This window comes from Hevea brasiliensis, chromosome 2 (genome assembly GCF_030052815.1).
Source record: "Hevea brasiliensis isolate MT/VB/25A 57/8 chromosome 2, ASM3005281v1, whole genome shotgun sequence".
NCBI classification, from domain to species: Eukaryota; Viridiplantae; Streptophyta; class Magnoliopsida; order Malpighiales; family Euphorbiaceae; genus Hevea; species Hevea brasiliensis.
The window spans coordinates 99,678,225-99,699,943 of record NC_079494.1 but is presented as its reverse complement, the minus strand read 5'-3'; the positions used below and the strand labels follow the sequence as shown (position 1 = coordinate 99,699,943).

The following is a 21,719-nucleotide window of genomic DNA, read 5'->3' as shown; positions in this document are numbered from 1 at the left end:
TTCACATTATTCAAAACGATATGCAAAAGATGATTATAAAAGTATATGTTGTGCACAAACCTCAAACGAGTCACCTGTTGGCCTTGACTCGACTCCTCGGGTTCTGTCCCGGTATTCTTTTCCACTGAAACACGAAATTTTCCAATGTTTCAGTACTAAAACTTAAAATAAATCCAAAATAAACTTAACTTCACATTTACCTAGCTCTAACGTGTTAAATTCGACGTTCTCGAAATTTTGTGTTTCGGGTTACTATTCACTGCACTATTCTAGTCAAATAGTTGACTTTTTAAGGCTTACTAGGTATGGGAACTCTAGCTTCACCCACATACCACATTTTGGTCATTAAACTTGTTGGTTTTGGTCATTTGTTTAAAGCTTAGGTCATTTTGGCAAAATTGCCAATTTTCGGTTTTAGTTCTCCGAAGTTGCACTATTCCATTGGTCGATCTACTGTTAGAATTTGACAAAACTTCCTTCATAGAAAATGTTCCTTATTGTATTAAGTATATTCTCATTTTTGGATCACCCCAATCGGAGTTTTGTAGCTCAAGTTATGGCCAAAATAAAATTACTGTTCACGTGCACTGTTCATGCTGCAATTTTGGTGCTGGCAGATTTTTGATCCAACTTTGCTCAGTAATTTGATCAAGTTAAGTCCATAATTTGGTCTAACTTTCTTCATATGAAATGTTCTACTATGTCTTATGTTTCCATCGGTTCAAGAATCGCCTAAATCCGAGTTTTCTAGAGAGAGTTATAGCTATCCAAACATTACTGCACAAATGAAAATCTGCAGAGTTGCAGGTTTGATAACCCAACTTTGCTCAATAATTTGAATGGGTTAATGGCATAATTTGGGGTGATGTTCTTCATGAAAGTTTTAGATCTATATCTCCTCTAACCCCTGGCCAAATTTCAGGTCAATTTGACCTGTCTAACTCGAGTTATGACCAAATGAACAATTACTGTTCATTTGGTCAGTTTAGTGTAGTGGCAGCCTGCTATCATTTCACTTTGGTCAATTGTTTCACCAAGTTTTGGTCAGTTTTTTGCCATGGTTCCTTAATGAAAATTGTGCTCTTTTATGTCTATTTTCATCCCCAATTGGTGGCATATCAATTGGACTTGTAAAATTTGAGTTTTGGTCCTTCAAAGTGGGTTTGGTCATGCTGCCAGCAGCATGACCATTGACCTACGAATTTAACTTAGTTTCCTATCATTCCCACACAACTTATTTGATCATAATTGACCATTATTTCATTTCACAATAGGTTAAACATGCCATTTATGCATTTCTCCAAATTTGGTTCACAAACCCTAGCATACAAAACTCTAAGCTCACTTAATTGTTACAATTACTTACATTTATGCCTTTTCATCTTACTACCATACTCATGCAAGTTTATTAACACTTTAATTCATTTAAAATACATCCAGACTCATACATCTATGGCTGGCTGAAAATTCCCTCTCTTCCTAATCATGCAATATTTTTCAATTTCTTCATATAATCTCATTCATTTCTACCCTAAATCCATCATATAAACTAAAAAGAAAAGTTGGATTAGTTTACCTTAAGTGAGTAGAATTTGTCTATCTAATTCTTCAATTTTCCTCTACTTTTCTTCTTTCTTTTGTGATCAAACTTCTTCTCAAGTAACTAAATCAGGTTCTAATAAGTCAAGTTGGGGTCAAAATAGGCTTAAATGGTTGAAAGAAAGCTTGGATTCAAGCTTCTCTAGTGTAACAATGGTGGTTTATGGAAGAGGGAAGAGAGAGTCACGTTTTTCTTTTTGAAGAAGATGACTTTAATTTTTTTTTTCTTTTGTTTTCTTTTATTTACTTTGCTATGGAAGACCATAAAAAATCTAATTTAATAAATATTTAATAAATTCTTTTATTATATCATCTTTAACTTTTCCAACCTCTTCCTTTTTCTTTTTTTATTTTTTTTTATTTTTCTATTAGTTCTTTAATTTAATTTTCGATCCCGAAATATTCTTTTCTCCGATTTTATTTGTGATTAGGCCAGAGTCACTCTGGGTCAATTGACCAAATCGCCTCGCGGTTCATCCCGTTTGCAAATAATTCCATATTTCTTCCGCCTCGACCTAATTATTTGACCGCTTAACAGTTCTTTTCATGATTTTCTTTTCCACTGTGTTCATAAGGGTCCTAAGGACAGCGTCACTTTTACGGTTCAAATTTGAGTTTAAAATGACTTCAGCTGCTCCTCGAGGAGGTCACTCATCATTGTGACTCTCACTCGTTTAACCTCTTATGTTCTGCTTTTTCTTATTTGTAGTTAACTAATTAAACATTACTAATTATTTATGTTTATGGCTTCTCAAGTTGTCTTAGGTGTGGCCCTAATCCCAATAATTGTCCTGACCGACATCCACACCGAATGCTGAAATCTACTGTGCTATGCAACGGGGGTGTTACAATTCTCCCCCCCTTAAATAAATTTCGTCTCGAAATTTTTACCTGGTATCAATCTCTGAATAGCTGTGGGTGTTGTCTCCTCATGTCCTCCTCTCGTTCCCAAGTAGCTTCTTGACCTGAATGATGGTTCCACAGCACTTTTACCAACGGTATCTGCTTATTCCGTAGCTGCTTCACCTCATAAGCCAGAATCTTTATGGGTTCTTCTTCATATGTGAGGTCTAGATTCACTTCTATTTCTTCTACTGGTAGTACATGAGATGGGTCTGATCGGTACCTCCTCAACATGGACACATGGAAGACATTATGTATCTTCTCCAACTCTGGAGGTAGTGCCAACCGATATGCCAAAGGACCCACTCTTTCCAGAACCTCATATGGCCCAATGAAACGAGGACTTAGTTTCCCCTTTCTGCCGAATCTCATAATTCTCTTCCAAGGAGAAACTTTGAGGAAAACTTTCTCACCCACTGCATACTCAATATCCCTTCTTTTCAAATCAACATAGGACTTTTGACGGTCTGATGCAGTTTTAAGTCGACCCCTGATCACCCTGATTTTCTCTTCAGTCTGTTGAACAATTTCGGGTCCAATCATTTTTCTTTCACCCACGTCATCCCAACACAATGGGGTTCTACATTTTCTGCCATACAAAGCTTCATATGGAGGCATCCCAATGCTTGATTGATAGCTGTTGTTATAAGCAAACTCAATCAAAGGCAAGTGTGTATCCCAACTACCCTCAAACTCAATCACACAAGCCCGTAGCATGTCCTCCAAGATCTGAATTACCCTCTCAGACTAGCCATCTGTCTGTGGGTGGAATGCAGTACTGAAGTTCAATCTAGTTCCTAGGGCTCTCTGAAGACTACCCCAGAATCTACAAGTGAACCTAGGATCTCTGTCTGACACGATAGATACTGGCACTCCATGCAATCTCACAATCTCATCGATGTATAACTTGGCCAATCTTTCTAAACTGTAGTCCATCCGGACTGGCAGAAAATGAGCAGATTTAGTCAGTCTGTCGACAATGACCCATACTGCATCATGACTCTTCTGTGTTCGCGGAAGTTCCATTACAAAATCCATTGTTATTCTTTCCCATTTCCATTCCGGCACTGGTAGTGGATGTAACAACCTAGTGGGTACTTGATGCTCTGCCTTTACTTGCTGACAAGTTAGGCATTTGGACACAAACTCTGCCACATCTCTCTTCATACCCATCCACCAGTAATGCTCCTTTAGCCCCCTATACATTTTTGTACCACCAGGGTGCATGGCAAAAGGAGACTCATGTGCTTCCTTCAAAATGATCTACCTCAAATCAACATCATTAAGAACACACATTCTGCCCTGGTGTAGCAATAAACCATCATCTCTGATTGAGAACTCTGGTTTCTTGCCCTGCTGGACTTCTTCCATCAGCTTCTGATACTTCTGATCATTCTGAGCAGCCATTCTAATCTGATCAATCAACACTGGCTGTACATGCCATGCAACCGCTATCTGCCCATCATCATTAATCTCTAAGCTGGCATGCAATGATCTTAATTCATGTACCAAAGACAAAGGAGTAACTTGTAGACTTGCCATAGTCTTGCGACTTAGGGCGTCAGCCACAACATTAGCTTTCCCTGGCTGATAGTCTATCAGACAATCATAGTCTTTTATCAACTCTAACCATCTCCTCTGTCTCAAATTCAACTCTTTCTGGGTGCCCAAATACTTCAAACTCTTATGATCTGTGTAGATATAACATTTCTCCCCATACAAATAATGTCTCCAGATCTTAATAGCAAACACAATGGCTGCAAGCTCCAAATCATGTGTCGGATAATTCCTCTCATGCGGTTTTAGCTGGCGTGATGCATAGGCAATGACATTTCGATCTTGCATCAACACACAACCTAACCCGTTGTGAGAAGCATCGCCAGAATCAGATATTCTTTACCCGTGTGGGTAAAGTTAGGACTGAGCTTCACCAAACATCTCTTCAATTCATCAAAACTCACTGGCATTTAACCGTCAACTGAAATTTTACATCTTTTCAAAGCAATTGGTCAATGGAGATGCCAACATGGAAAATCCTTCACAAATCTACAAGAGTATCCACTAAACCCGTAAAACTATGAATCTCGTGACATTTCGGTGGCCTCCAATTAAGGGGCGACTTCAATCTTACTTGGATCTACCTTGATGCCCTCTTCTGATACTACATGCCCTAAGAAAGATATTTCTTTCAGCCAAAATTCACACTTCGACAATTTGGCATATAGCTGTTTCTCCCTCAAAGTCTGCAGTACAATCCGCAGATGTCTATCATGCTCTTCTGCATTCCTCGAATAGACCAATATATCATCTATGAATACCACAACAAACTGGTCGAGGTATGGTCTGAAAATAGTGTTCATCAGATCCATAAAAGCAGCCGGAGCATTAGTTAACCCAAATGGCATAACTAGGAACTCATAATGGCCATAGCGGGTTCTGAAGGCAGTTTTAGGAATACTTTGCTCTTGTACCTTCAGCTGATAATAACCTGATCTTAGGTCAATTTTGGAGAACACAGCTGCACCCCTTAACTGATCAAACAAGTCATCAATGCGGGGCAATGGATATCTATTCTTTATTGTCACCTTATTCAACTGCCGATAATCAATACACAAGCGGAGAGTGCCATCTTTCTTCTTTACAAACAACACTGGCACTCCCCAAGGTGACACACTAGGGCAGATAAAGCCCTTGTCAAGCAGTTCTTGTAACTGCACTTTCAACTCTTTCAATTCTGCAGGTGCCATTCTATATGGCGTTATAGAGATTGGGTCCACACCAGGCATAACATCAATTTCAAACTGCACCTCTCTTTCTGGAGGTAATCCTGGCATTTCATCAGGAAATACATCCGGAAAATCACATACAGTAGGGATATCCTTCAGTGCTGGACTCCCCACTTGGGTGTCTATTACATGTGCCAAGTATGCTTCACACCCCTTTCTGATCATTCTTCTGGCTAGTGCAGCCAAAATGATGTTTGATGGCAGTAAATGCCTCTCCCTGTGTATTACCACATCACCGTACAGAGGGAGACCAAAAGTGACTGTCTTCAGTCTACAGTCAATCATAGCATGATGCCTGGCTAACCAATCCATGCCCAAGATAATATCATACTCTCTGAAGGGCATCTCAATCAAGTCTGACAGGAAAACATGTCCTTGGATCACCAAAGGACAGTCTCTATAAATTCTGTTGACCCGGACCTCTTGTCCTAATGGACTAGTTACTAGCACTTCAAAACCCATTTGCACACATGGAACAGCAAGTGAACTGACTATGCTAGCACTAACATATGAATGGGTTGAACCCGGATCAAATAATACAAATACATCTTGACCAGAGATAGAGAATGTACCAGCTACCACATCAGAAGTCTCAGCCTCTTCTCACTGTCTCATTGTGTAGACTCTGGCTGAAGCACTTCCTTGTGCTGATTGACCAATGCACTCGATCGCTCAAGCAAAGGCTCTACCTCTACCTCTTCCTCTGCCAAACGACTGTGAACCTCTGGAAGCAGGACTCTGAATAGATCCCTCGGTAGTAGTAGGAGCTGGACCATATCTCAGAGCACTAGTACAGTCTTTAGCTATATGGCCCTTGCCTCCGCAGTTAAAGCAGGCTCCAGTGGCCCAATAACACTCCCCCCCATGAATCTTGCCACAAGTCTCACAGGGGCGGGCAGAATGTGAACCCCTGCTGGACTGCTGACCAGACCTAGGGGGTCTTTGTCCAGAAAATCTGCCTCTGCCAAATCTTCCACCTCGACCCCTGCTGGGTCCACTAAACTTCTTTTTCTTTCCAGAGGTAGCACCAGAACTCTGCTCAACTGATTTTTCCCCCTTGTCTTTTTCTGATTTCTCAGCTTTTTCCTTCACTGGGGTTGCTTCTGCTTCAACTCTCTCCAGTTCAAGTGCTTGGGACATAAGTTCTGAGAAGTTGCTGTGTCGAAATCCCACAACTTGCATCCTTATGCTGGGTTTCAAACCCGTTTCAAATCTCTTGCATCTTGCTTTGCTGGTAGTAAGGAGACTCTCCGCATAGTGACTTAGGCGGGAGAACTCCCTCTCATACTCTGCCACTGATCAGTTCCCTTGTTTCAAACTCAAAAATTCTTGCAGTTTCTGATCAACATATGCATCTGGGATGTATTTCTGTCTGAACTCTCTGATGAAGTCATCCTGTGTCAAGATCGTGGTTCTCGCTAAGCCGTGGGGATGGTCTTCCACCAATCATATGCATCCCCTTGCAGTAGCGACACACAATATTCAAACTTCAACTCCTCTGAGCAGTGCAGCTTCTTAAACACTCTGTCCATTCTTTCAAGCCATTGCTCTGCCTCTAAAGGGTCCACCGTACCCTTAAATTCTGCAGTCCCATACTTTAATAACTTGTCATACTGTCTGGCTGGAGGCAGTGGTTGTGCCACAGGTGGTTGGGGTGGAGCTTGAGCAGGCATACCCCCAGCCATTTGCTGAAACATCGCAGCCATCTGCAGGCGACTGTGCAGGAATCGCGGCATTTGTGGGGTCTGTCACGACCCACTAACATTCTATAAAGCTGGGGCTTCCCCTTGTGCCTCAGCTTTAACAGACTGCTCAACTGAGCGATCCCCTTCTTCCATTTCAGTCTGAAGGAGGTTATCTCCTGAACAAGTAACACATGGAGATTTCCCTCCTTTAGTTCATATTCATGATGTAATGCACTGTATGTAACAATTATGGACATTGAGCAGTTGTACTTAACAAAGAAAAGACACAAATTCACAATTTAAAACATAATTCAAAAATTTGCTCTGATACCACTAAAACATGTCACACCTTACCCCTTTGTAAGGCATGACATGATCCCGTAGAATACCTAATGACTACCGCACTTCGCCTACCGATAACTCATTAAGTACCCTACAAGAGATTTTAAAATAATTTTCTTATTTTTGATAAGTGGTGAGCATTTTCTAATAAGTATTTAAAACATTTAGTTAATATTAAAACTAGTTAATATTTTTGGTCCATTTTAGTTATCCGCAAATTTTATAAAAATTTTGACAGAGTTTCCTCTGTATTTTGAGAAAACCGTTCTTCGAATACCTGTAAAAAGCACTTCTAAAAAATTTTTCTCAACAGCTGCTTCAATTTAATACTCAATCTCAATCAATTTCTCAAATTCACAAGTTCAATAGTTCTCAAAATACTGTCAATCAATATCATTCATATTTCATTAAAAACAAAACAATTTATACACAACCTTACAAATTTATATCAAAAGAAACACAAACTAAACTTTATTACAAACTTCATACAAATTTGTGTACAAGCTGCTAAAAACCCATTTTTACATGTCCATACATTTATATGTAATATATACATCAAAAGAAATATTTACAGTTAGGGTATAAATTATACCCGAAAACTTTAGGTCAGTAGCTTCACACCTCAAGAAATACCACCGCTCCTCTAGTCTCAGATTCATGACAAAGAATAAAAGCTATCGCTAAGTACTAGGACTCAGTGGTGCACAATATACTAAAATAATCTTTATGCAAAACTTAAAGCACATTCATTCAAAAATTTGGCTAAACATGAAAATTAAATACAATCATGCATTGTGAGATTTTACATGTAAACCAAGTTCATTTCAAAGTATCAAAACACATTTCATAAAACCCACAGTTAGATCATGCCATTCGAAACAAATAGAATATCAATAGCCAGAGGCTAAGAGAAATCACATGAATCTCAATAGCCAGAGGCTAAACAGAAATTACATCACAAGGCTAGCTAGCTCAAATATATGGATATCCATTCACATCCTCTTCTACTGGCACACCTCAACACTTCTCCAGAGAAGGAATCAAAATTCGAAACTAATTACTCCCACTAGTCGTGCTAGTGAGGTGTTCAAATATGTGGTCATGACACTGTGGTTTCAAAACTTATCTTAACAATTTGCTAAACATTGTCTTTTCAAATATACATAATAACTTTCAACAATTTAGATCAAACATCATAAGAATGCCATAATCCAATATTTCACATTATTCAAAACGATATGCAAAAGATGATTATAAAAGTATATGTTGTGCACAAACCTCAAACGAGTCGCCTGTTGGCCTTGACTTGACTCCTCGGGTTCTGTCCCGGTATTCTTTTCCACTGAAACACGAAATTTTCCAATGTTTCAGTACTAAAACTTAAAATAAATCCAAAATAAACTTAACTTCACATTTACCTAGCTCTAACGTGTTAAATTCGACGTTCTCGAAATTTTGTGTTTCGGGTTACTATTCACTGTACTATTCCAGTCAAATAGTTGACTTTTTAAGGCTTACTAGGTATGGAAACTCTAACTTCACCCACATACCACATTTTGGTCATTAAACTTGTTGGTTTTGGTCATTTGTTTAAAGCTTAGGTTATTTTGGCAAAATTGCCAATTTTCGGTTTTGGTTCTCCGAAGTTGCACTATTCCATTGGTCGATCTACTGTTAGAATTTGACAAAACTTCCTTCATAGAAAATGTTCCTTATTGTCTTAAGTGTATTCTCATTTTTGGATCACCCCAATCGGAGTTTTGTAGCTCAAGTTATGGCCAAAATAAAATTACTGTTCACGTGCACTGTTCATGCTGCAATTTTGGTGCTAGCAGATTTTTGATCCAAATTTGCTCAGTAATTTGATCAAGTTAAGTCCATAATTTGGTCTAACTTTCTTTATATGAAATGTTCTACTATGTCTTATGTTTCCATCGGTTCAAGAATCGCCTAAATCCGAGTTTTCTAGAGAGAGTTATAGCTATCCAAACATTCCTGCACAAATGAAAATCTGCAGAGTTGCAGGTTTGATAACCCAGCTTTGCTCAATAATTTGAATGGGTTAATGGCATAATTTGGGGTGATGTTCTTCATGAAAGTTTTAGATCTATATCTCCTCTAACCCCTGGCCAAATTTCAGGTCAATTTGACCTGTCTAACTCGAGTTATGACCAAATGAACAGTTACTGTTCATTTGGTCAGTTTAGTGTAGTGGCAGCCTGCTATCATTTCACTTTGGTCAATTGTTTCACCAAGTTTTGGTCAGTTTTTTGCCATGGTTCCTTAATGAAAATTGTGCTCTTTTATGTCTATTTTCATCCCCAATTGGTGGCATATCAATTGGACTTGTAAAATTTGAGTTTTGGTCCTTCAAAGTGGGTTTGGTCATGCTGCCAGCAGCATGACCATTGACCTACGAATTTAACTTAGTTTCTTATTATTCCCACACAACTTATTTGGTCATAATTAACCATTATTTCATTTCACAATAGGTTAAACATGCCATTTATGCATTTCTCCAAATTTGGTTCACAAACCCTAGCATACAAAACTCTACTCTCACTTAATTGTTACAATTACTTACATTTATGCCTTTTCATCTTACTACCATACTCATGCAAGTTTATTAACACCTTTAATTCATTTAAAATACATCCACACTCATACATCTATGGCTGGCTGAAAATTCCCTCTCTTCCTAATCATGCAATATTTTTCAATTTCTTCATATAATCTCATTCATTTCTACCCTAAATCCATCATATAAACTAAAAAGAAAAGTTGGATTAGTTTACCTTAAGTGAGCAGAATTTGTCTATCTAATTCTTCAATTTTCCTCTACTTTTCTTCTTTCTTTTGTGATCAAACTTCTTCTCAAGTAACTAAATCAGGTTCTAATAAGTCAAGTTGGGGTCAAAATAGGCTTAAATGGTTGAAAGAAAGCTTGGATTCAAGCTTCTCTAGTGTAACAATGGTGGTTTATGGAAGAGGGAAGAGAGAGTCACGTTTTTCTTTTTGGAGAAGATGACTTTAATTTTTTTTTCTTTTGTTTTCTTTTATTTACTTTGCTATGGAAGACCATAAAAAATCTAATTTAATAAATATTTAATAAATTATTTTATGATATCATCTTTAACTTTTCCAACCTCTTCCCTTTTCTTTTTTTTTTATTTTTTTTATTTTTCTATTAGTTCTTTAATTTAATTTTCGATCCTGAAATATTCTTTTTTCCGATTTTATTTGACAGTTAGGCCAGGAGTCAGCTCTCAGGGTCAATTGACCAAATCGCCCCTCGCCGGTTCATCCCGGTTTGCAAATAATTCCATATTTCTTCCGGCTGCCTGACCTAATTATTTGATTGGCATAACAGTTCTTTTTCATGATTTTCTCTTTTTCACTGTGTTCATAAGGGTCCTAAGGACCGTAGCGTCACTTTTTACGGTTCGAAATTTGAGTTTAAAACGACTTCGCAGTCGTTCCCGAGGAGGTCACTCATCGCTGTGACTCTCGGCTCGTTTAACCTCTTATGTTCTGTTTTTCTTATTTGTAGTTAACTAATTAAACATTACTAATTATTTATGTTTATGGCTTCTCAAGTTGTCTTAGGTGTGGCCCTAATCCCAATAATTGTCCAGACTGACACCGGTCACCGGAACAGTGAAATCTACCAGGCTATGCAACGGGGGTGTTACATTTGGTATAGAAACCTTGCCCAGAAAACCAAACTAAGTTAACCTAAAAATTGCCCTAATCCGGGTGACCTGCAGTCTGCCTGGGCAAAATGACCAAATGAACAGTATTTATTCATTTGGTTATAACGCAGTGTAGAAAGGTCCAACTGACCTGAAATTTTACAAGCAGAAAGCTGAGACATATACCTACAACTTTCATGAAGAACACAAATCCAAATTCTGACCATAACCTAGTCAAATTGCCAACCAAACTTAGGTTACCAAATCTGGTAGAACTAGTTTTGCCCAGAATTTTGGATTCTGTCCAATCCGGCCAGTTATGGTGTTTAGGCCATAACTTGAGATACAAAACTCCAAATGGAGTGATTCAAAAAAGGAAATGTAACTAGACAAAATAAGAAACAACTTTCATGAAGACAACTTTGCCAAATTCCTACTGTAAAAATGACCAATGGAACAGTAAACACAAGGCTTGAAATCTGAAAATTTTGAACAACTAACATTAAGCTTAGAAATGGTATTGGAAACTAATACCAATAACTTTAGAATGCAAAATGTGGTATGTTGGGAGTATTAGAACCAATGTACCTATTGTCTATGCAAAAGTCAACATTTTAGTTGACTAATGAAATGAATAGTAACACCTAAACTTAAATTTCAAGAATTGTAAAGTTTAAAAGTGTAACATGCCCTAGTACACCTAGCAAGATTGGTTTGGATAGGTTGGCATGCCAATAGGGTTCAGTTAGCAGTATTGCACATGGCATTATGCCAATCTGTGATTTCATGGCTTTTAGCCATTCTGACATTGTGTTGAGACTTGGCCTTGTGCTTAATGTTATTACAGCTTAGCTGTTCTGTTGCACACCGGGAGACACATATGTGACCGATGGTGTGACGGCCCGAGGTACTTGATACCAGTGCCAGTTTACCCATTTATCCAGTCCAGTTATCCAGTATAGGTTACTTGCGCAATAAAAAATGAAAGTTGATAAATTTAATGAAATAATGAATATAACAAATACCAAATAAATAAGACTACCAATAATTATCGAAAATTTGACTGCATGAGACATCAATACACTCACTGCATATTTATTTCCTTTTAGTTCTTTTTATTTTATTATTGGCACCACTAAGCATTATTGCTTAGCGCGTCGCTTTTTGCTACGTGTAGGTTCTGGAGAGACAGATAGAGAGCCCAGTAGACCACAGACTGGATGAGGTCACAGATCTGCTTAGAGTCAGAGTCACCTCTCATCTACAGTGCATCAGTGGTAGGACCTTTAGGTCCCTTTTGAAATTATGTTTTTGCATTTTGTAATAGGTAGTAGTTTGTGATTTGTAAATTATGAACTCATGTAAATAGTAAATTTATGTAATCATATGTTGATGTACATATTTTAAAGAATTTTGTTAATTAATATAATTTGAGAATATCTTCATGAAATTTTAGTTGATTTTGAATTTGAATGAAATTGTGGATTAATGTTGAGAACTTGAAATGATTGCTAATGTTGAGACCATGTTGATGGTTATTGGAGTTTGAGAATGATTAGAAATGATTATTGGAAGTGTTTTTCACAGATTCCGAAGAACTGTTTTCTCCATTTTTAGCCGGTACTCTTCCGGATTTTCTATAAAATTTTTGGAACCTCAAATAAATTTATAATTTCAATAAATGACTTAAATGAGTTATATTTCACAAATTGCATTTTATAACCATTAGAAATAAATTAAGAAAGAATAAAAAAATGATTAAAATAAAATATGGTGTTCCGGTACACTGTGTGACATATCTTACTCGGCTATGCTGTAGACAGGTAAGGGGTGTCACATAACTGGCAAATGACATGATTTTCCATAGACTAGCTTAAAAGGTGTAGTTCCAATGGGTGTCTTGTAAGCTATCCTGTACGCCCATAATTCATCATCTAGCTTCAATGACCAATCCTTCCTTGAATGATTAACAATTTTTTTTCAAAATTCTCTTCAATTCCCTATTAGATACTTCAACTTACCCTCTGGTCTGAGGATGGTAAGGTGTAGCTACCTTATGAGTAACCCCATATTTCTTCAAAAGATTTTCAAACTGTTTATTGTAGAAATGAAATCCACCATCACTGATTATAGCTCTTGGTGCTCCAAATCTAGTGAAAATAAACTTCTTCAAAAATTTCACTACTACCTTTGCATCATTTGTAGGGGAAGCAATGGCCTTAACCCATTTTGACACATAATCCACACCTACCAAAATATATTTATTCCCAAAAGATGATGGGAATGGTCCCATGAAATCAATACCCCAAACATCAATTAACTCAATCTCCAAAATTCCTTATTGTCGCATTTCATTTTTCTTTGAGATATTCCCCACTCTTTGACATCTATCACATCTCAAAATAAATTCTCTCACAATTTTGAACATGTGTGGCCAATAAAATCTAGCTTGAAGTACTTTAGCCACTGTTTTATCCACACTAAAATGACCTCTATAGTCAGAAGAATGATAATGCTCTAAAATGTTTCTTATTTCCTCTTTAGGCAAGCACCTTCTAACTAGGCCATCGTTACATCTCTTAAATAACAATAGATCCTCCCATGTATAAAATTTCACATCATGCAAAAATTTCTTTTGCTGTTGATAGCTCAAATCTGGTGGGAAAACTCCACATGACAGGTAATTGACAAAATCTGCAAACCATGGCAATGCAGCAACAACAACTAGCAATTGCTCATTTGAGAAGAACTCGTCAATTGGCAATTCCTCCTCATTTCCATTTTTACTCTCATACTTAATCCTTGATAGATGATCCGCTACAACATTTTTAGCTCCCTTTTTATCTTTAATTTATAAATCAAACTCTTGTAGCAATAAAACCCATCTTATTAGTCTTGGCTTTGCTTCTTTTTTATTCATCAAATATCTTATGACGGCATGGTCTGTATAGACAATCACTTTTGATCCAACCAGATATGATCTAAACTTTTCCACAGCAAATACCACAGCTAAAAATTCCTTCTCAGTGGTGGCATAATTCACTTGAGCATCTTCTAAAGTTTTGCTGGCATAATAGATTGCATAAGACCTCTGCTCTTTTTTCTGACCAAGTACAACTCCCACAGCAAAGTCACTAGCATCACACATAACCTCAAATGGCAATGACCAATCTGGAGGTTGAATAATGGGGATTGTTGTTAGAGCTTCCTTCAACTTGTTTAAAGAATCAAAACAAGCTTGGTCAAAATTAAAAGGAACATCATGATTTAACAAATTTGTAAGAGGTTTAGCAATTTTTGAAAAATCCTTTATAAATCGCTGGTAGAACCCAGCATGCCCAAGAAAACTTCTAATTCCCTTCACTGATGTTGGTGGAGGCATCTTCTCAATCACTTCTACTTTGGCCTTGTCCACTTCAATTCCTCTATGCGATACCAAATGTCCAAGAACAATGCCTTCTTGCACCATAAAATGACATTTCTCCTAATTTAGCACCAGATCTGTTTCTTCACATCTTTTAAGCACTTTAGAGAGGTTAGATAGACAATTATCAAAAGAAAAACCATATATAGAAAAATCATCCATGAAAACTTCCATAGTTTCCTCAATAAAATCAGAGAAAATGGCCATCATACACTGCTGAAAAGTAGCTGGTGCATTACAGAAGCTAAAAGGCATTCTTCTATATGTAAATGTGAATGTGGTTTTCTCTTGATCACTAGGATGTATTGGGATTTGGAAAAAACCAGAATACCCATCCAAATAATAAAAATATGAATGTTTTGCTAACCTCTCTAACATTTGATCAATAAAAGGCAAGGGAAAATGGTCTTTTCTAGTGGCACTATTAAGCTTCCTGTAATCTATGCACATCATCCATCCTGAAACAATTCTAGTAGGTATCAACTCATTATTTTCATTGTTCACAATGGTCACACCTCTTTTCTTAGGGACTACATGAACTGGGCTAACCTAACTACTATCAGAAATAGGATAAATAATCCCAGCTTCAAGCAGTTTCAAGACTTCTTTCTTCACCACCTCTTTCATATTGGGATTCAACCTTCTTTGATGTTCTATGGTGGCTTTAAAATTATCCTCTAAAACAATCCTATGCATGCATAAGGTAGGGTTTATACCCTTGATATCAGCAATGGTGTAACCAATAACTTTCCTATGTGCTCTTAACTCTCTCAACAATTTTTCAACTTGTACATCACTCAAACTTGCACTAATAATGACAGGATAGGTTGAATTAGGTTCAAGAAAAGCATACCTTAATGTAGAAGGAAGTGGTTTGAGGTCTACCTATGGTGCTTCCTTTTCATCTAATAAAGGTGGTTGTGCAACTTCATGTTTCAACTCTTCAACTTGCAAAACTTGATCTCCTACAACTTCTTGAGTAGCTTCCAAAATTTGAGCGAAAGCTGCAACTTTAGGATTTTCATCCTTTGTTGTTCTACTATGTACCAAATAATTCTCCAAAGGGTCCTCAGGATATCTTTTCCTAAATTCTTCTTCCACAATCTCATCAATAACATCTACCCTTAAACAAGGGTCAACTTCAAGATGTTTTTTCAAAGCTTGATTCAAATTAAATTCCACCTCCTCTTCTCCAACTTTTAATGTCAATCTACCATTCTTCACATCAATTATAGCCCCTGCTATGGCTAGAAATGGCCTTCTTAAAATGATAGGTATGTGAATATCCTCTTCCATTTCAAGAACCACAAAATCCACAGGAATGAAAAATTTCTCAACTTTTAAGGGTACATTCTCCAAAATTCCTACCAGATATTTCATAGATCTATCAGCTAGTTGCAAAGAAATGGTTGTTGGCTTCAATTCTCCAACCTTCAACTTTTCACAAATAGAGAGTGGCATCAAACTTACACTAGCTCCAAGATCACACAATGCTTTATCAATACTAGAGTCCCCAATGTGACAAGGAATAGAGAAACTTTCTGGATTCTTCAATTTCGGTGGGAGCTTATTCTGCAAGAGAGCACTACACTCCTCTGCTAATGCCACCGTTTCATAATCGTCTAATCTCCTCTTATTTGACAAAATTTCTTTCAGGAACTTAGCATATGAGGGCATTTGAGAAATTCTATCTGTAAATGGAATGTTGATGCATAATTTCTTCAAAACTTCCAAAAATTTCCCGAACTGCTTATCTAGCTTTGCTTTTTGAAACCTCTGAGGATATGGCAATGGTGGCTTGTATGGTGGTGGAGGCACATACTTTTCCTCTTCTTCTTTTTCAATTCCCTTCTTTTTGTTTGTTTCCTCATTAACTTCATCATTATTTGAAGTAGATTCATTATTGTCTTCATCTTCTTTCTTCTTTTCCTCTTCTACCTCATCTTTCTTTTCATCTCCCACAATTTTCCCACTCCTTAGGATCACTGCCTTGCAATGTTCTCTAGGATTCTCTGGCTGACTTGGAATTTTTCCCTGTGCTTTGCAAGACGAACTTGCTTATTGAGCTATTTGGTTTTCTAACATCCTGTTATGAGTGGCAAGCTGGTCTATCATTAAAGTTAATTGTTGAATCATTTCTCCTTGTTTTTGTTGAGCAATTAAGAAATTCTCCATCATAGACTTCAAAATTGAATCTTGGTCTGAAGATTGAACTGGTGGTTATGGAACAGGTGCATTTTGATTCCTTTGTGGTGGAAATCCAGGTGGTACTTTGTTTTGCTAAAAATTCTGCTGTTGATGCTGGAAATTAGGAGGTTGCTGATAATTCTGCTGCTGCTATCCTTATCGACCTCCCCAAGAAAAGTTAGGGTGATTCCTCTATGCTAGATTATATGTAGCCAAAAAAGGATTATCAACTGGTTTCTGATTGTAATTCCCAACAAAATCAACTTGCTCATTTCCAAATTCTTGCCCATAAGAAGGAAAATCATTGATACAATGCATATTTCCTGCACCAAGATCTTCTGCATGACTAGATCCTCTAATTGAAGCATCAACCTTCATACTTAACTTATCCATTTTTCTCGTTAAAGCATCAAATTTGGCATTGAACATACTCATGGTATCTAACTCATATACACCAGCTGATGGCTTCTTCATTTCATTTCTTTCACAGCTCCATTGATAATTATTGTAAGCAATTTTATCCAATGCTGAATAAGCTTCATCTTCTGACTTCTCCATAAGATCACCTCCTAAAGATGCATCGATTATACTTCTAATTGCTGGAGAAATACCATTATAGAAATGATGAACTAGCATCCATTTAGGGATTCCATGATGTGGACATCTCCTCTGAAGATCCTTGTATCTCTCCTAAGCTTCATAGAGACTCTCATCATCCCTCGGTCTGAAAGAAGTTAATTCATTTCTCAATTTTGCAGTCTTGCAAGGAGGAAAGTATTGAGCCAAGAAAGCTTGTGACAACTCATCCCAAGTAGTTATTAAACTCGAAGGTAATAAATGTAACCACTCCCTAGCATGATCCTTCAAAGAAAAAGGAAATAATCTCTGCCGGATGGCATCATCTAACACTCCATTTATCTTCAACATGTCACTAATCTCAAGAAAATGTGCAAGGTGCACATGTGGACTCTCAGTAGGACCTCCCCAAATTGTGATTGTTGAACCATTTAACAAAGTGAGCGCTTCAACTCAAAGTTGTTTGCTTCCACTCTAGGCCTTATAATATGATGTGTGTGTCTCCAAGTATACGGATCGTATCAAGTAATAAAGTGATAAGTAAAGTATCGTTTCCATGAGAAATTGTGTTTGAGTACTAGACTATGGTTTTTTTATTATTTAGACTAATGGCAATTTATAAGAACTAAATTTATTAAATGCAACAATTTAAATAGAAAATAAAGAAAATAGGCAATGGGTAATGTAAATAAAGTCTTAATCTAAGCAAAAATTAACTAAATTAATAATGGGTAAGCAAAAACAAAGACTAATTAATACTAAACATGATTCCAGAATTGGAGTTTATGAATTAAATCTATTGGGATTTGTCTTGGCTCATCCAATTTTAAAAGAAAATAGAGTTTGAAGGTGATTGATTCTAAAATCCTTTGATATCTTTTTCAAGCAAATCAAAGAGTATTTTAAGAAAATCAAACCTACTTTCGTACGATATTTGATTAACTTAAAACCCATTAAGTTTTGTAATCAATCAATTAATCCTCTTAAAAACCTAGTTTATTTCTAAATCTAGGTGATTTCAAGTTCTAATCCTTGCTTATCTATCAATGATTTTCACCTTTCGGTCCTTTAATCAAAGATTAAAAACTAGACCCAATGGGATCCAACATTAGGTAAGTCATAAAGCACACAAGGAAAAGAATCAAAACTCATATTTATATAAATCTAGATAAAACCCAATCCAAATCCACAAATAAATTCAAAACATTATAACCCAACTCTGAAATCTTAGAAAAACTATTCTATCATGGTAAACTTTACAAGAGAAAATGGTAAAACTAACAAAAGAAACATAAAAATAGACTAAGAATAGAAAAACCCAAGGGAAGGAGAGCCCAAAACTCTGAAAAACTGCAAGTAAACATCACTTGGCAGCAACCCCAGCAGAAATGGCGTCCTCTCTTCTCCTTCTTATTCTTTTCTTGTGTTTCTTTTTTTTTTTTTTGTTCTCTCTTTCTCCCCACTTCTTCTTGTGGTAAAAACTAGAAAATGATGCTTTTATATGGTCCCAAAAGTTGCCCTAAAAATGGATAAGAGCCAAGGAGTGGATAGGAAATGAGGTGTAAAAATATCCAGGTCAGCAAGGTTGTTCACGTTCTAGGCAGTCTGCTTAGGGTACTGCTTACCCTAAGCAACATCTTCAGTAATTTTCAGCCTCTGCATGCACTGTCTGCATAAGGTTAAGCAGACCCTCAGCAAATCTCGACAGGTTTGGAATAAAATGAGTTTTCTGTTCATGCTTGACTTTTAGCTTGACCTGTGTTGCACCTTAAGCGCTGCTACTTACCCTAAGCAGGATCTCAAGCAATTCTCAGCAGGTTTTGGGATGAAAGCTTAAATGTGTAAGATTTAAGTTGTGCTTGACTTGCGGCTTAAGGTTAAGCAATATGACATACCCTGAGTAGCATCATAGGCAAAGTCTCAAGCAAATTTTGGTTAACTTGATCTTTCAAGGCTTGATTTCTTTAACTTTCCTCCATACTTAGGGAACTCTAAATTTCTTTAAATCACTTCCTAATGTACTCATTGACCCTCAATTTGCCATAAAAACCTATAAAAAACAACAAAATTACAAAAATCAAATATAAAGTAACTAAAGTTAACAAATAAGCTAAAATAAAGCTAAAAACATAAAATATACTAAAATATAAGGGTAAAATTGATGCAAAATCACCCTAAAATGCCTATGTAAAATGAGTGCAACAAATTCCCCTAAACTCAAACCTTTGCTTGTCCTCAAGCAAATTAAAAATAATTAATGCAATTTGGGGTACCTTCTGTCACACCTTACCCCTCTGTAAGGCATAACATGATCTCGTAGAATACCTAATGAACTACGGCACTTCACCTACCGATAACTCATTAAGTACCCTACAAGGGATTTTAAAACAATTTTCTTACTTTTTATAAGTGGTGAGCATTTCTAAATAGATATTAAAACATTTAATTAAAGTTGGAAACTAGTTAAAATTTTTGGCCCATTTTATTTTTCTGCAAATTTATAAAAATTTCGGCAGGATGCCGTTTGTATTTTGAGAAAACAGTTCTTCAAATTTCTGTAAAAAGCACTTCCAATTATTTATTTCAACCACTTCTTCAAATTCACAATCAATCTCAACAAATTTCTCAAGTTTCAAAATTTAACAATCCTCATTTTTTAATTTCCAAAAATTCAATAATCATCCAGATACTGTCAATCAATTTCATTCATTCATATTTCATTAAAGATAAACAATTTATATATACATCATACTAAAAATTTACATTAAAAGAAATTCAAACTAAATTTTATTACAAACTTTGTACAAGCTGCTCAAGACCAATTTTACATATCCATATATTTACGTGCATTACATACATCAAAATAAATATTTACAGTCAGGGTATAAATTATGCCCGATAACTTCAAGCAGGTAGGTCCTCAATCCTCAGCAGCTCAGTCTGCTGCTCCTCTAGTCTCTATATTTACGACAGCAATAACACCCATCACTGAGTACTAGGACTCAGTGGTGCACAACATACTAAAATAATCTCTATGCAGAATTTAAATCACATTTATTCAAAAATTGGACTAAACATGAGAATTAAATACAAAACATGAATTATGAGATTTTAATCCAAACAAGTTCATTTCAAAGTATCAAAACACATTTCATAAAACCCACAGTTATATCATGCCATTCGAAACAAATATAACCTCAATAGCCAGAGGCTAAGGAGAAGTCACATCACAAGGCTAGCTAGCTCAAATATATGGATATCCATTCAATTTCTTCTTCTACTGGCACACACCTCAACACTTCAGCCAGAGAAGGAATCAAAATTCAAAACCGATTACCCCCACTAGTCATGCTAGTGAGGTGTTCAAATATATGGTCATGACACTGTGGTTTCAAAACTTATCTTAACAATTTATTAAACATTGCCATTTCAAATATACACAAGTAACTTTCAACAATTTAAATCAAAAGCATCATAAATACTTCATTATAGTAATGTCACAATTCAATATTTCAAATTATTCAAAACAATATGCAGAAGATAATTTACAAAAATTATACATTGTGCACAAACCTTAAGCGAGTCGCCTCTTGGCCTTGACTCGATTTCTCGGGTTCTTTCTCGGTGTTCTTTTCCACTGAAACACACAGTTTCACAGTGTTTCAGTATCATAACTTAGCATAAATTCAAAAATAAATTTACATTCACTTATACCTAACTCTAATGTGCTAAACTTGACGTTCTTTAAATTTTGTGTTTCGGGGTTACTATTCACTACACTATTCAAGTCAATTTGTTAACTTTCTAAGGTTTAATAGGTATGGGAATTCCAACTTCACCCACATATCACATTTTGGTCACTAAATTTGTTGGTTTTGGTTGTTTACTCAAATTCTAAGTCTTTTAGGCAAATTTGTAAATTTTGAGTTTTGGTGTCTTAAGTTGCACTGTTCCATTGGTCATTTTTCTGTTAGAATTTGGCAGAAATTTCTTCATAGAAAATATTCTCTATTGTCTTAACTTTATTCTCCTTTTTGGATCACTCCAATTGGAGTTTTTTAGCTCAAGTTATAGCTATTTGAACCATGGCTGCCGGATTGGACTTAACCAAGATTTCTGGGCAATTTCTGGTTTTGGCAGTTTTAGGTCACCAACTTTGGGTGGCCAAATGACTTGGTTAATGGCATAATTTGGATTTGTGTTCTTCATGAAAGTTTTAGGTCTATATCTCAACTGTCCACTAGTAAAATTTCAGGTCATTTAGACGTACCTAGCTCAAGTTATGGCCAAATGAACAAACACTGTTCATTTCGTCATTTTTGTACAGGTCAGACTGAGAAAATCCGGATTTGGTCAATTTGTTCACTAGGTTTTGGTCACTTTTTAGGCATAATTCCTAAATGAAAATTGTGTCATTTTGTGTCTGTTTTCATTCCCAATTGGTCTCATACCAATTGGACTTGTAAATTTTCATTTTTGGTCCCTCAAAGGGACCTTGGTCCTGCTGCCAGCAGCATGACCACAT

General features: G+C 36.4%; 1 protein-coding gene and 1 non-coding gene across 2 annotated transcripts in view; one reads left to right on the top strand and one right to left on the bottom strand.

The window, feature by feature from the left end:
• The window catches only part of LOC110638899 (2-alkenal reductase (NADP(+)-dependent)-like), a 71,630-nt gene that overhangs the window by 40,449 nt on the left and 9,462 nt on the right, over positions 1 to 21,719 (bottom strand). The window contains exon 4 of the mRNA XM_058143128.1: positions 16,418 to 16,420. Coding sequence (XP_057999111.1) covers positions 16,418 to 16,420 — 3 coding nt within the window. The remainder of the gene's footprint in view (positions 1 to 16,417; positions 16,421 to 21,719) is intronic.
• Positions 17,265 to 17,371, top strand: LOC131178007 (small nucleolar RNA R71). Its single transcript, XR_009147139.1, has one exon. It is a non-coding gene; the product is annotated as a small nucleolar RNA R71 (small nucleolar RNA).